The 14,438-nt window shown below is 38.3% G+C and overlaps 2 protein-coding genes across 2 annotated transcripts; both read right to left on the reverse strand.

Annotated features, from left to right (window-relative positions):
- Nucleotides 1-3,823: 3,823 nt before the first annotated feature.
- IAQ61_002272 (uncharacterized protein) lies at nt 3,824-4,510 on the reverse strand (the record flags this gene model as incomplete). Its single annotated transcript, XM_003834107.1, has 3 exons — nt 3,824-4,143; nt 4,203-4,283; nt 4,381-4,510. 3 exons carry the CDS (start codon nt 4,508-4,510, stop codon nt 3,824-3,826), a joined length of 531 nt encoding a protein of 176 aa, XP_003834155.1.
- A 662-nt stretch (nt 4,511-5,172) lies between these two features.
- Nucleotides 5,173-6,082, reverse strand: IAQ61_002273 (uncharacterized protein; the record flags this gene model as incomplete). Its single annotated transcript, XM_066095473.1, has 2 exons — nt 5,173-5,700; nt 5,825-6,082. 2 exons carry the CDS (start codon nt 6,080-6,082, stop codon nt 5,173-5,175), a joined length of 786 nt encoding a protein of 261 aa, XP_065954309.1.
- Nucleotides 6,083-14,438: the final 8,356 nt, after the last annotated feature.

Consider the following 14,438-nt stretch of genomic DNA (forward strand, 5'->3'; position numbering starts at 1 on the left):
AACATTTTCATTTTCATTTAGAAATATATTGCAATGCCTCATGGCTAGGGAAAGTTGGACCGCCAAAGAATTGGTCTTCAGACTGTATGATTGACCTATGAATAACGTGCAAACTTGGAAAAGGAATTTGTGTATTGTCGGCACCAGAAAACAATATGTATTTTATCATTGGTATCAAATCTATTACCTACAGAAAGAACAAGCATTCGAATCAATATTCAAGACCCACCATGTGGGCAAAATATTGGAAAGGCTAGAGCATCCAGTTCATCGTTGCATCGAACAAGATTAGTCGGACTTGCTTGCTAGAAAAGAGTCAGGCACTAATAGTGAGCACGACGATAGTGGACTTCACAACACACGCTACGTATCTGATCGTTCTAACATCCTCATCTTCTGAAGTGCATTAATTTCGAGAAGGCTGTCCTCCCGCGCCTTACAGACGAAGAGATGTACGTACCGATACCTCATCTTATAGCGATGATGACATCGAGCCAGAAGACTACATCCAATTCTACGCAATGAGGACGTAGGGTTCATTGCGATGTTATTTAGTGATTGCTCGTGACTGATCCGTGACAACATAAACTTCTCTAAGGGTAGCGTTTCAATGTTTTATAGTGTAGTCTGATATATGGTACCTACCAGGGGTAGTTGAATTGGCTAGTGCCTTCTCCGGCAAACAGGGTCTTAGATCTATAACAACACAGGTAGGTGGAAATATCTAAACGGGGTCTAATACGACTTAAAGGTCTATAGGAGTCCGCGTCTATATAGAGATTAAATACATTAATTCCTATACCTATAGTTTTTATATAAAAGGATAAGAAGAACTTGTCTATCTATGTATAAATATAAGGCTCCTTTTATACCTAGAGGTAGAGGGGTCTTAGAACTAATTTAGGGCAGTATTAGCGTTGCCTGTCTATCTTAGCTATAATAGTCTTGAGATAGAACGAGGGTTGCACTCGTTACAAGATCCATGCTAATAATGGGGTAGCAATGTTGTTGACAGTTGGTACGACACTCAGAACGAGGGAGTTACTAATTGTCTTCACCACAATAGACTACTGGTCCTCGCTAGGACCATGAACTCATGTATAGCGCTGGATACTTTAGCTGCTCAGTGAATTAGTACTTGGAACTATGTATTTAAAGCTAAAACCACAAGTAAGCGCAGATGCATAGGGTTCAAAGTGTAGTGCAAGCGCGACTTATACGAGACTTATATCATATTGAATGCTAATAGGCGTGATAATCTAAGGCGATTTTTGATTAACGTAATAGTACTGGTTGGTAGACTGCCACTTAGTAGCTAGATTTTACTATCTAGAGGAGAATTAGCAACACATTCAAGGGATAAAGAATACCGAAACGCCATACTTCCCTCTTCTAATAAGTGCTTAGTAGGATATATTACATCTGTATACTGCTAAGCTAATAATACCCTATCCATACCTCAATAGGAAGGGAAAAGACTTGCTGTGTCATGAATGCCTGGGTCACGTGTGGCTCTAGCCTCTTGGCGGTGCCTGCCCATAGATAGCTCCCATACTGCTAGACTAGAACAATATGATCACATTACACACTGCATTTGGGCCCTCCTCACCGTCGGATACTGCAAGACTGACTGCTATGACGAGGACATTTAGCACTTCCCTCGGAACGATCGGTTGGTGGGTCCTACGTACGTAAGAATATGTACTGTAAGCTTACTCACATTTTAGATCCACAATTTCCGGCCACGACGTGAACTCCCACTGCACCAAACAACCTACAAAGGAACGTATAAATCATCTGTATAGATTATATGTGAGTAGAATAGCTCACATTCTGTATATGTGTGCCTTTATGTAGTCAACCACAGTTTGCATGTAGGATACATATATTGCGGTGACTTCATTCCATATTTGACTCTCGGCACAGATTCGGTGAATCACCGCAGATAGGCTAGATTCTAGAACTAGCTTTTTTTTTGGCTATACCGGTATGAGCACTGGCTTTGGGTAAATGATATTCGTCCGGGTTATAACAACCTAAATGTCCGGGTCACAAGCCTGCTTAACCTATATCAGCGCTTGGCGTAATTTATACAGCTAGGGTTAGAGTTAGTTAGAGTAAGGGTGTACTAGTAGGTAGGGTTAGGTTAGTTAGGGTTAGGGATAGGCAAGTGTTATTCGTCCGGGTCGCAATAAGAAAAGTGTCCTGGTCATAAGCCTTACCTTACCCGAATCGGTTAACATCCTGCAGCTAGTAAATTAGTACTGCAGGGGATGCCGCTAGATGGCCCGCGACCAGTATCAATAGTATTAATGTATAGTATTAGTAGTATTACTATAGTAAAGGAAAAGGATTAACTTGCTATAACTTAGTATATTTATAATACCACTAGTATAGGGCTCTGTAATAACCTTATACTCTATAAAGCCTTAGAGGACACCTAAGAGTTATCTAAGTTAGTTAGCAATATAGATTAAGTAAGCAATATAGATTAAGTAAGCAATATTTCTGCAAGATAAAAAGTACAATAATTAGGTGTGTTTTAATAGATTTTAGTTAATACAGGATATTAGGTTACAGCTATTACCTAGTTGCCGCAGGTAAAAACTCTGCAATAACACGTAACTAGGTATAGATAACCTAATATCCACTAATACTATACACTAATACTATTAATACTAGTCGCGGGCCATCCAGCGGCATCCCCTGCAGTACTAATTTACTAGCTGCAGGATGTTAACCAATTCGGGTAAGGTAAGGCTTATGACCAGGACACTTTTCTTATTGCGACCCGGACGAATAACGTTTCCCGTTAGGGATAGGGTAAGGGTCCTATAGATATATTTAAAGAAAACCTTATTCCCTAGTGTAATACATGCTAAGTATACGCCAAGCGCTGATATAGGTATAGTAGGCTTGTGACCCGGTCATTTAGCTTATTGTGACCCGGACGAATATCATTTGCCCTGGCTTTGTCTCTCTGTCGTACATCCAACCCCACACGCATCCCCCCAAGCTTCCTAATTTAGGCCGGGGTCCCTACTGCACAAACACGATCTTCATCAACTGTTGTATTTGTACAATATTCCCGAATTTCCCAATAGGGATACGATGTCATGATAAGGATGTCACATTACATGCTTATTAGCTCCAGTATCACATTCGATATATCAAGAGTCAAGAAAAATGGTACTCTTTTGGGTTCAATCATACTTAGTAAAATAGAGAAGGCAGTTGGCGGGCAAATGTCACGCCTAACATGAGGGATAGAAACACGTTATGAATTGCCGAATCCTATGTTAGAGCGAGAATGCACCACGATCTCGAAGTAGCGTGAAGTAGTTGACTTGCGCGAGTCGAGGGAGCGTTGGTTCTGTTCGTATTCGGTGAATTACCTGTGGCATGCACGTGACGCAGCTATCCAACCCGAACTATCTTTATTCAATGTAAACTCAATGCAAGACGCTGCAAAAAGTTGCATAAATCCTGGTAGACATGAGATATGGCTACGATCAAGATGTTTTACTAAACCTGGCAGCTTTGCTTTTACAGATGACTACGAAGTACGCAAACAATGCCAATTCTGTGTTTAATGCGTGACTTGGTAATGACTCAATTGTCTAAAACAGCCACGTTTGTAAAGCACCTGCAATGTAATGCCATGTAGTGAGAAGTGAATACCATAGTTAAACAGTGCGCTCCAGCTATGACTATGCGAACTGTTACATGAGTTAAGGACAAAAACTGCGAATTTCCTGGTTTTGCCTTCATACATATGTACATGACGTGCAATCACAGTCGCAAGTCCAATACTTCGCTCTGCCTACACCTGTTTGCAAGCCCGGAAGCTGCCGTCACCCATACCATTGCCCCCTCGGTGAGTGATGGCGGTGCAGTAAGTATAAGTCCTGGAGCCACCCGGACCAACATTCTGGGCAATGGAAATGATGCGGTGCGGGCCCTGACTGGTTTGAGGACCTCCGGTCCAAACAGGGTTGGCAAGGGGATATTCGAAATACTTGAAACCGGACTGCCCAGTTTTACAACCTGGAATAGCGTCCAGAGCAGCAACAACTTCTGGGTCACTAGGAATGCCCTTGTTGTTGCCATACTGCTGGGGGTACACTCGAGTTCCGGCTGCCGCTGTGCGTGTGGATTAGTCTCCAAGTATACAGTCAAGACTATCTTTCACCATGGCTTACGTTTTTGGTTGTTGGGTAAGTTTGCAACCGATACAAATTGGTTAAAGGTTGACCTGATGTCCTGGATGTCGAAGGTCTCACCTAGTGTGTACCGTTAGAAATCGCAATATGCAATGTTCAGAGACATAGTATGTCAGGATTCCAATTCTTGAATTGAATGTCCTGAGAAGATACTTACCTCCACAGTCCATATCAAAGATGTCAGCCCTCTTTGAGAGTTCGTTTGAGACCTCACTATGTGGAGCAGAAGGGGCAGCGCTGACCGCAGTCAGAGCTGCAAGAAATTGGAGAGCAGTGATGAATTGCATTTTGATGGGTGTCAGGTAACTGTATGTAGCGAAGTTGTGAAATTGAGACAGTGAAGGGCTGGTTATTCGAACTTGATTGTCGAGTGACTGAGGATTCTGTCGAGGACGTTCCCCTTCCTTTTATATTCAACATATGTACCACCAGAAGCTCAGACGCAGTAAAGGTCCTCCTAGACTAGAACAATATGATCACATTACACACTGCATTTGGGCCCTCCTCATCCTCGGATACTGCACCATGTACGGTGTCTTCATGCCTCGTCTCTCCTTCCCTGGGAGCACTTCGTCCTGCTTCAATAACCGGCCCTTCTCATTCAAGCTATCATGCAAGATTCTGATCCGAAGGCTCCGTATTGTGGTAGTGGATCGTCGCTACAATGTTTTATTTGGGACCAACTTGATCATCATCTCATGAGCTTCTGATCTTCACTCGTGCACGTTTCAACTATGTCAGCAACCATATAATAGCTTGAGATGACAGCATGTGAACCAAGATTTGAGCGCACAGTCTATTTCTAGTGTCTGTGCAGATTGTAGTCTCAGTAAATCACGTCACTTCAACATTAACATGCGATATGCTATAATGCTAACTGCGTATACATGAAACAGCTCAAGGCTTTCGGGCATAGATACAAAGCTCAACAAAGCAATCTTGAGGCAAGCTACACTTCAAATCGTTCCATCTCGGTCGATGCGTTTCTTGCTTGGGTTCTCAAAGTTTCCTCCAATGTTGTATCCTGAGAAATCTCGGACAGCCTCTGCTTCCAGAATTTCCACCGTGGAAGGCTGAAACCAGTACCCGTCCAAAGAAAACCATCTCTATTGACGCCGCCATCAATTCTTTTGTAGTTCTCTTTACAGAGCTCATATATCTTCTCACCAGCAAGCAAAATCCAAGTTGCAGCAGGTGCTATATACATGGATGCACGAGCTTGGGGGCTGGGAGTTTCGTATGGACCTTCCAAGGCTTCGTTGAGGCAGACCTCAGCATGGAATGAAATGTCTTTCATTTCCGGGACTTGGCTGAGCAGTTTGGCAGCAAACGAGGTAGCATTCAGGAATGGTGTGGCTTGAGAGAGCCATTCCTCTTCTCCGAGATCCTCATCCGGTTCGAGAACTTTCATTTTCGAGTCAGGGCCAAGCCAATTGAAAGATGTGATAAAAACGTTTTGACTCACAAATTCCGTATTCTCTGAACGTCAAACCCCACATTGGTAAATCCATCCAATACCTTCCACCCCACTCATGCTTGATAGCGTGACCATTCTCGTCTTTGAGGGCGGGAAGGTCCTTCATTGCTACAATGAGCTGTACCAACCTGTCGTTGAGCTCATTACTGTCACCAAGTGTTCGTACTGCACTGCAAAGGATGCCCCATATTTCTCCGATGCGCGAATCGTTGCCTCCAGCTCGTATGATGGGTTCGTAAATATGGACAATTTTACGAGCAGCTTCTTTTGGGTCCAAACCAGCTCCCAGCAAAGCTTCAAACACTCCGATGGTGCTCTGAGCCTCCGGTGCTTTGAATTCCGCCGATGCACGTTCTCGGTCAGCCCATAATCTGACAGCCATGGCGTAGACGTCTGTACAGCTAGTGTGAGAATTCGAAGAAAGGAACGCGCGCATTTACAGTGACGCTTTTAACAATAGAAATTGTTGAGTCACATGAGCGTTCCAAACACCTGATGCGTGGAGTCCCTGTTGAGGATAGAGTGACCGGTACTCGGACAAGAGTCGCTGCTCGCGGAGAAATCACTTTTATGTCGATCATCATTTCATCGATCGAAGTGATAGCCTAATCAGGATCCTGCTTTTATAAAGATACCTCGTTTGGCTATACCATAGCTCTTATGCTAAGCTTTTAGTTAATGCGATGGTTGCCTGGCATACCTACCCAAATGGAGTGGGCTAATTTTTAAGGTTCTAGCCTAGCTATTCGGAGAGAGCTTGTCACCTACGAGGCTCAAATTCCTCCGAATGTAGAACGCCTTCTTAGCGTCGGTGGTAATGAGAAAATTCAGCATCGTATCGAAATATAGAGTTCAGACCCATGTAACATCACACCCTGACAAGCAGCACATCGATAGTGTCAAATTTTCACATGCTACTTTTGTGATGAATTTGTAGGCATGTCTACCAGCTTTTCTCAAAAGAACTAGGCTGTGGCCCGTGGGTCATATGAAGGTGAGTACGGGGAACGAAGTCCCTGTATTCCGACATATAGCATCCTGGTATATATCAATTTATGAGACGATCGGCATGCCCAGAATTTCTTAATGCTTCTTTCTCTATCGTCATCCGCTCATCCGATGATCTTATTGCATTCGTTTCTCAATTGTTGTGAACAAGAAATTTACTTGTGCATCGGCACTGGAATAGCCTGTATGCTGTCAGAGAAAGACGCCGTTCACATTCTCAGAAGAGCATTCTCATTAGTGTATCATAACCATTCAGTGCGCAACCGTCTAATTCATTGTGTCTGTGTGCTGTGCACTGAGTCAAAGTTGACTCCGGATCACGAAAGTGCAGTCCTATACTAATCATTATAGAACGCGATTATGTACGGTAGATACGAAGGCACCTTCGACCATCGAACACGAAACTACTTGCCTATTACAAGACCCGAACATGACTACACTGCTAGCGTCGGACTGTCTAGTCTTGTAAAGGACCACCATGTAATCAGTGCCACCCTTTAACGCTAGCAGTCCGTTCGTGGGGGAGTCTTGCGGAATCGTACGGAGGCGCAAATTGTATCCTTTGGTCAGAATAGAGTTGCGGCACGGGTAATTTGCTGTTACATTAGCGCGAAATCGGATGTCTTACGATTTACTTCCTCTGTAGGTACAAAACCAGAGAATGCACAGACTGCTACTTTTCAGCAGTGGTACTAATAATCTTGACATTCTTTACAAGACTACAAATAGAAATTTTGACACTAGCAAGCCCGTTCATACGGGATTAGTGAGTCTGTGTTGCCAGATAATCTCCATTGTTTGAGCATTCGAGGATGGGGGAAGATGACAGGCTTCAAAACAGTAACGTGATCCACCACCGAGCGCCCACCCCCACCGAGCGCCCACCAACACCAAAATCCACCACCCACTAAATAAGGATATTGCGCCACCCACAATAGCTATTATTACGAGATTTCTTAGAGTCGCGATTATTAGATCTATTAGAGTAGATTAAATATTTTAGATTATATAAGCAGCTTTTTAGGGGGTCTAATTAGGCGCCCACGCTGTAAAGTTGCCTCCACTACTATATCCTCTTCTACTAGCTCCTTATTAACCACCTTAGCTAGTATAATAGTAGGAGGCTTAAGGATTTGCCTCTTACCTATTTAGGATATTTTAATATTATTTTAGAGTTACTTTTCTAGTTACTTAGTAGTTTTCTACTTATTACGTGTAGCAGCTTTTTAGGTAGCTTTCTCCTCCTACTTCTTCTTAGTAATTACTTAATTTAGGTAACGCTCCTTTATAAGTTAAGTGTTGCAGGAGGGATATTAACTAGATCACGGAGCATCTTGATCCAATTAATCCCAATTAATACCCCTGTACGACCCACTATCTACTTAACTGCTAGCTTACTACTAAGTGCCTAATAAAAAGCAGGAGCTCTAGTAAGGAAGGTTTACTAATTATTCACCTTCTAGTAAGGGTAGCTAAAGCTCTATATATATAAGTCCAATTGTAGTAGATATAATCTAATAATCTATCTCCTAAATTATTCCTAACCTTAGTAATCTAAATTTCTATAGTTATAAGCCTGGTTCGCGCTTTACCTTATTAAAGATTATCCTATCTATTTAAGAGTATTATTTAACTTAGACACTAAGCTAGTAAGCTTTACTCTTTTGTTATACTATTTCTTAAGCAAAAGCTTACTTATTACTCTTCTACTATAAGCAACTAAATCCTAAAGGGGGATATCCTACTTACTAGATTAACTAACTAGCCTACCTAGTATATTTAATTTAGATACCATGCCCTAACTAAAGGGATCTAGGTAGAGGTAGACCCTAAGGCTCTAGATACTAAAAACCACTTTAAGAATAAACCTATTAAGCCTAACATGCTAACAGATATTACGCTATCTAATATAATAAGCAAGTAGTATAAACTCTAAATAGCTTAGTACTAAGCCTACTTATTAGATTAGGCATTAAAGTTATTAGTAATCTAAAACCTTTTTATATAGGTTAATAATATAGTAGATTAAGGGATCCTTACCCCTACCTATATAGAGCTTATTAATTAAGGAAGAGTAACCCTCTAAGCACTTATCTAAGTGCTCTGTAATAACCTAGCGCTAATAGATTTAAGCGCTGTAATACTAGCAAGATTATAGTATAAAGCTTATCTTACTAAGGCAAAAATAAGTAGCTAAGACGCTAATTACTAGTAGAAGGAGTAGATAATCCTATATACGTAAGCTAAGGTATATAATATTCCTAATATTAAAGGATAGCTTGTAGTATAGGATTATCTTAAAGCTCTATCTACTAGGATCTTACTAGATTAGGGTTAAACTATATTTTAAAGGATTATTAAAAAGTTAGTAATAGGAGAGCTAACTTATAACCTCCTATAGGTTACTAAGATCTATTTATTACTTCTCTAAGAAAACAATATAAGATTAAGCTCTAAAGGACCTAGAGTGTTTGCAACAATAGGAGCTCTACCTTCTAATTAACCAAAGAAGGAGTCTTTATACCTATATAGTAGATCTTATCTATAGAAACCTCCTAAATACAAAAATATTATTAAAGCTTAGACTAATACAGGTAATAAGCTTACTACTACTTAATAATTAGAGATTAAGAAAAAGATTAATAGGAATTAAAAATTCAAAGAGTTAAGAAAAGCTCTAATTAAGTCCTATCCTATTAATTAAGATTATAGTAGTAAGGCAAGCGCGATTACCTATCTAGGCAGTATCTAGGTAGCACTAATTAACCCTATGTTAATAGCGGAGAAAATAAACAGGATCTATTTAACTATAGACTTTAAAGCTTACGCTCTATTAAAGAGCACTATCTTTAACAATAGGGGTGTAGTGCACCTAGTTAATAATATAAGCTACCTAGAAGAAAGCTTGTTTAGATTAGTTAAATATAAGATAGTTAAAGCAGGAACTTAAGCTTTTCTAATCTTAGGCAGAGGGACTAGAGTAATCCCTAATACTCTTAATAGACTAAGAGGTCTAAAAACAGAAGATTTAGTGCTTACTAACGTAGTGTTAGTAGAAGGTTTTTATATAAATATTATATTAGAAGCTTAATTACTTAAAGCAGGAGTATAGTTCCTTAGGCTAGATACTACCTTATAGTTTAGATTATTAGGAAAGAGCGTTGTATTAGCTAAGTTACTGCGCAAGTTTAACTTAACTTTCCTAGAATATAAGCCCTCTACCCCTTATTAAATAATCTAAAGTATAGTGCCTAAATAACCCTAATAATCCTAGACAACTTACCTAAGATATAATAGTAAGGAGCTTTAGCACTAATAATTAGGCTATTTAGGACCTAAGGCGCTTAAAGCTCTAGTTAAGTTAGTAATAAATATTAGGATTAAAGGAACTCCTAGGAGCAAATGCAAGCACTGCGCTATTACACATGCCTAACAGGTTATATTAAGATAACTAAGGGAAAGATTACCACGTCTATACTACTAGGTATTATAGGATCTATTTAACATACTAATAGGTATAGCTTATAAGTAATAGATCTTAGTATTAAAGTGCAACTACTTAGGAAAGCTTTATACCTATCTACTATAAGCTAAAAACCTTAATAAGATTATACAGGTGTTTAAAAATTTTAAGAGCTTAATACTTAACTAATATAAGCTTAGCATAGTTAAGATTATACAAGATAACAACGTTGCAACGCTCCCTTAGCGTAGCAAATCTCGCTTTTAGATCTAGGCAGCTAATAATAGTATTAAAATTAAGAGCTTACCTGTATATACCTATAAACCTAATAGAGGAGTAGAAAGAGTAGGGCAGGAGATTATAACAAAATTAATTAAAATAAGGATTAGTGCTAACCTACTAACAAAGCTCTAGCCTAAAATTGTTAAAGTAGTAACTTAGCTCTATAATATAAGCCTATCCTATACTTACAATATAATATTACCTAATAAAGTGCTAGATTGTTAGTTTACTAGATACTTTAGGTGGTGGCAACTAGAGTAGATAAGGAAGGTAACTACTAATCTCCGCCCTAATTAGAGCAGAATATACGCCTATAGCTATTAAGCTTACCCCCTTAATAGAGATTAAGCAGCCAGGCGTCACAAGAGGGTTTTTAAGGTAAACCCTTAGGGTTATATTAGATATCTAGTAGGATATAGAGCATCTAATATATATAGGATATAGATCCCCTTACTTAATTAGATTATTATAATATAGAACGTTACCTTTAATAAGGAGCTTTTCTATAAAGAGAAAGATCTAGAGTAGCTTTAATAGTTAGAGGCTTAAAAGATAGTTAACGTTATTAGCAAAGATAAGATCTATAATATAGGAGAAGTATATAAAGAGCTTAATATCTTTAATTAGCTTTATATTATAGTAGAGCAATATAAGGAGTCTAGTAAGTAAGGAGGACTAAACCTAGCGTAGGAGCTAGGGGGTAGGGTAGAGCTAGAGGAGGTAGATAATTAGGCTAGCTAGCCTAGTAATTCACAACCCCCTAAGCAGACACCTCTAGCATAGGTACTAAGTATAGCTAGCTTAGCACAAAGGATCTATATAAAGTCCCCTAAGCTAATAGGGCTCTAAACTCCTAAACTAACACTAGAACTAAACTTTAGTATAGGAAATAAAGGATCTATATAGGTTATAGATTAGGGTCTTGCTACCTAAGATAGTAGTAATCTAACTTACTTTAACGCTATAATAGGTAGCTCCTAGGAAAGACCTAGAGGGGAGAGTGCTATTAGTAGGTCACTCTATAAGAGCACGGAGATAGGTAAGGGCACCCTATCTAGCTCTTATAGGGGTGGTAAGTAGAGCTCCTACCTACCTGCTTTAGGACTAGATTCTATATCTCCTGTAGATCCCTTACAAGCGGCACCTAGAGCTCCTAGAAGAAGTAGAAAACTATAAGTTAAAGGACTACCACTAACGCGTGTTAGTAAGCAAGCTTAGGGACAGGACCCTAATAAACTACTAGGAGGCTCTACAAGTGCGGGGATATATATAGTAATAGATCTATTAGATATAGATCTAATTAAAAATCCCTTATATAATCTTTTAGTATATCCTAAACTAAACGCTATAATCTACGCTATAATCGCAGTAGCAATAGGGAGTAAATCTCCTAAAAACCCTAAAAGAAATACGCACTAGGACGCTCTATAAAAAGAGCTAAAATAATAGAAGGATCTCTATAACTACTAAATAGGATAGTAATTTAGAGACGTAGTATATAAAGAAATTAATACTCTGCTAAAAGCTAGTACCTAGGAGGAGATTAATAGGCTAACTAAAGGAGAGCATCTACTCCTACTTAAATAGGTGTTTACATACAAGCTTAATTAGGATAGTTACCTAATTAAGTGCAAAGCAAGGATAGTAGTAAGAGGAGATCTATAGCTTACTAACTTAATTTATTTAACCTACGCAGCTACCCTAGCAGCTTAAACCTTTAGGACTATAATAGCTATTAGAGCTAAGTTTAACCTTAAGATATATTAATATAACATTATTAGAGCTTTCCTTAACGCCTTAAGGGATTAATACCCTATAGTTATCTATAAGCTACCTAAAGGATATTAAATACCTAGGAAGTGCGTTAAGCTTAAACGAGCTCTATATAGACTAAAAGACTTACTATTATTATAGTATAATAAGCTCTTAACTACACTCTAAGAAAATAAGCTTATTACTTCTAAAGAGGAACTATACCTATTCTTTAATAGAGATTATAGTATCTTGTTAATATTCTATATAGACAATATCCTATCGCTCTATTACTAAAACTATGCAAGTTAAGCTTATAAAGTTATCTAAGCTCTAAAGCAAAGATATACTATAGAAGAAAAGGGACCTGTAAGCTAGTTTCTAGGGGTAAGAGTAATCTAGGATAGAAAGAGATAGATAATAACGCTTGTTTATAATAAATATATTAATAAGATTACAAAGAAATTTAATCTAGTAGAGATAGGAAAATTCCCTGCTACACTACTATTAAGTAAAGATATTAAAAAGAGCATAGGAGAAGCTACTAAAAAAGAGATTAAGGACTATTAGGAGCGTGTTAGATTAATCCTTTACACCTTAATTATAGTGCGCCCTAATATTACCTATGTAGCCTCCTAGCTCTCCTAATACCTTACTAACCTATCTAAATAATACTTTAATGCGGTTAATTAAGTAATTATCTATCTATACTAAACTTAATACTAATTAATCTAATATAGGAATAGGGATCCTAATAAGCTTATAATATATAGTAATGCGTTATTTACTAATAATATTAATACTTAGCAATTATTATATAGATACCTAATTACGCTCTTTAGAGGACCTATTATTTAGAAGGTAGCTTAATAAGTAACTGTTACTACTTTAACTACTAAGGTAGAGCTCCTTACGCTTAAGCAAGTAAGTAAAGAAGTAATAGCGTTAAAATATTTTTTAACTAAAATACACCTTACTTTAGATACTACCTAGACAATTAATTATAATAATTAATAAACTATTAGGTTAGTAGTAGGTAATAATAAAAGGATTACTACTAAGCTGCGCTATATAGATATTTAAAATATATAGCTAAGATAAGAGTATAAAAAGGGATATTTCTATATTACCTACCTACCTACTAGTAATATACTAGCTAATAGGCTTACTAAAAACCTAACTATATAATAATTTATAAGGTTTAGGGAGCACCTAAAGTTATATAATAGTAGAGTATAGATTATATAGCATTAATTAAAGTAAGGTAGTATATAAGATCTATTAATATATAATATAAGAATAACTAACTATAGCCTACCTCTCTATTATTAACTAGGTAGCTTCCCTAAGGAGCTCTATTACGCGTGTAAAGCGTGCCTTAGAGTCTATAGGGAGCTGCCTAGGTTGCCCTATCCTAGGATCTATAGGGGGAACCTTAGAGGAGCTAGAGTCCTTATCTTCTAATAAGGAGCTCTAGGCGCCCTTAGCTATAGTAGTAGCCTTGCGCGCAAGCTTAGTAGTAGTAGTAGCAGCTTTTACTAGCTCCTGCTATTTAGCCTTACTCTCCTTAAGAAGCACTAAGACCCTCTGCTTCTTATCCTTAAGAAGGTCTTAGCTCTTACCTGCCTACTTCCTTACTAGAAAGGATAGCGTAGAATATTAGATAAGCTTAGGGCTATTAGTTTATTAGTATAAGATCTTACTAAAGTATTATAAAGGAAAAATTCTTATATAGATTATATATATTAGGATATAGCTATACCTAAAGGAGTACTACTAGTACTAAGTCCCCCTACTAGAAGAGTTATAGCACTTGCTATTAGACTTATTAAAGAGCGCTAAGCGTAGATAATTTAGATAAGTTTTAGTATAATAAATACTAGGCTCTCTATAATAGGAGGATCTTAGGGTCTCCTTAGGAGCTAGAGAGGGAGCGGGAGCAGGAGTAGGGATAGGGGGCAGGGTCTAGGGAGGAGCGGGAGCTAAAGTTAGAGCTAGAGTAGTAGGAGCTAGAGTAGGAGTGCCCTTCCTTAGCTTTATAATCTTAGCTATAGTAGTAGTAGCTATATACTTAGCTACTATATACTTTATAATAGCCTTACGCTTAGTAGTAGTACGCTCTTCTTTAGTAGTAGTAGCTTTAGTAACTATAGCTTTAGCTACGTAGGAGGTAATAAGGGTAGTGTAGGTAGAGTAAGTGTAAGTAGTAGGTTTTAACTTTAACTAAGATATA

This window comes from Plenodomus lingam (assembly GCF_022343315.1).
Source record: "Plenodomus lingam strain CAN1 chromosome Unknown contig_14, whole genome shotgun sequence".
NCBI lineage: Eukaryota > Fungi > Ascomycota > Dothideomycetes > Pleosporales > Leptosphaeriaceae > Plenodomus > Plenodomus lingam.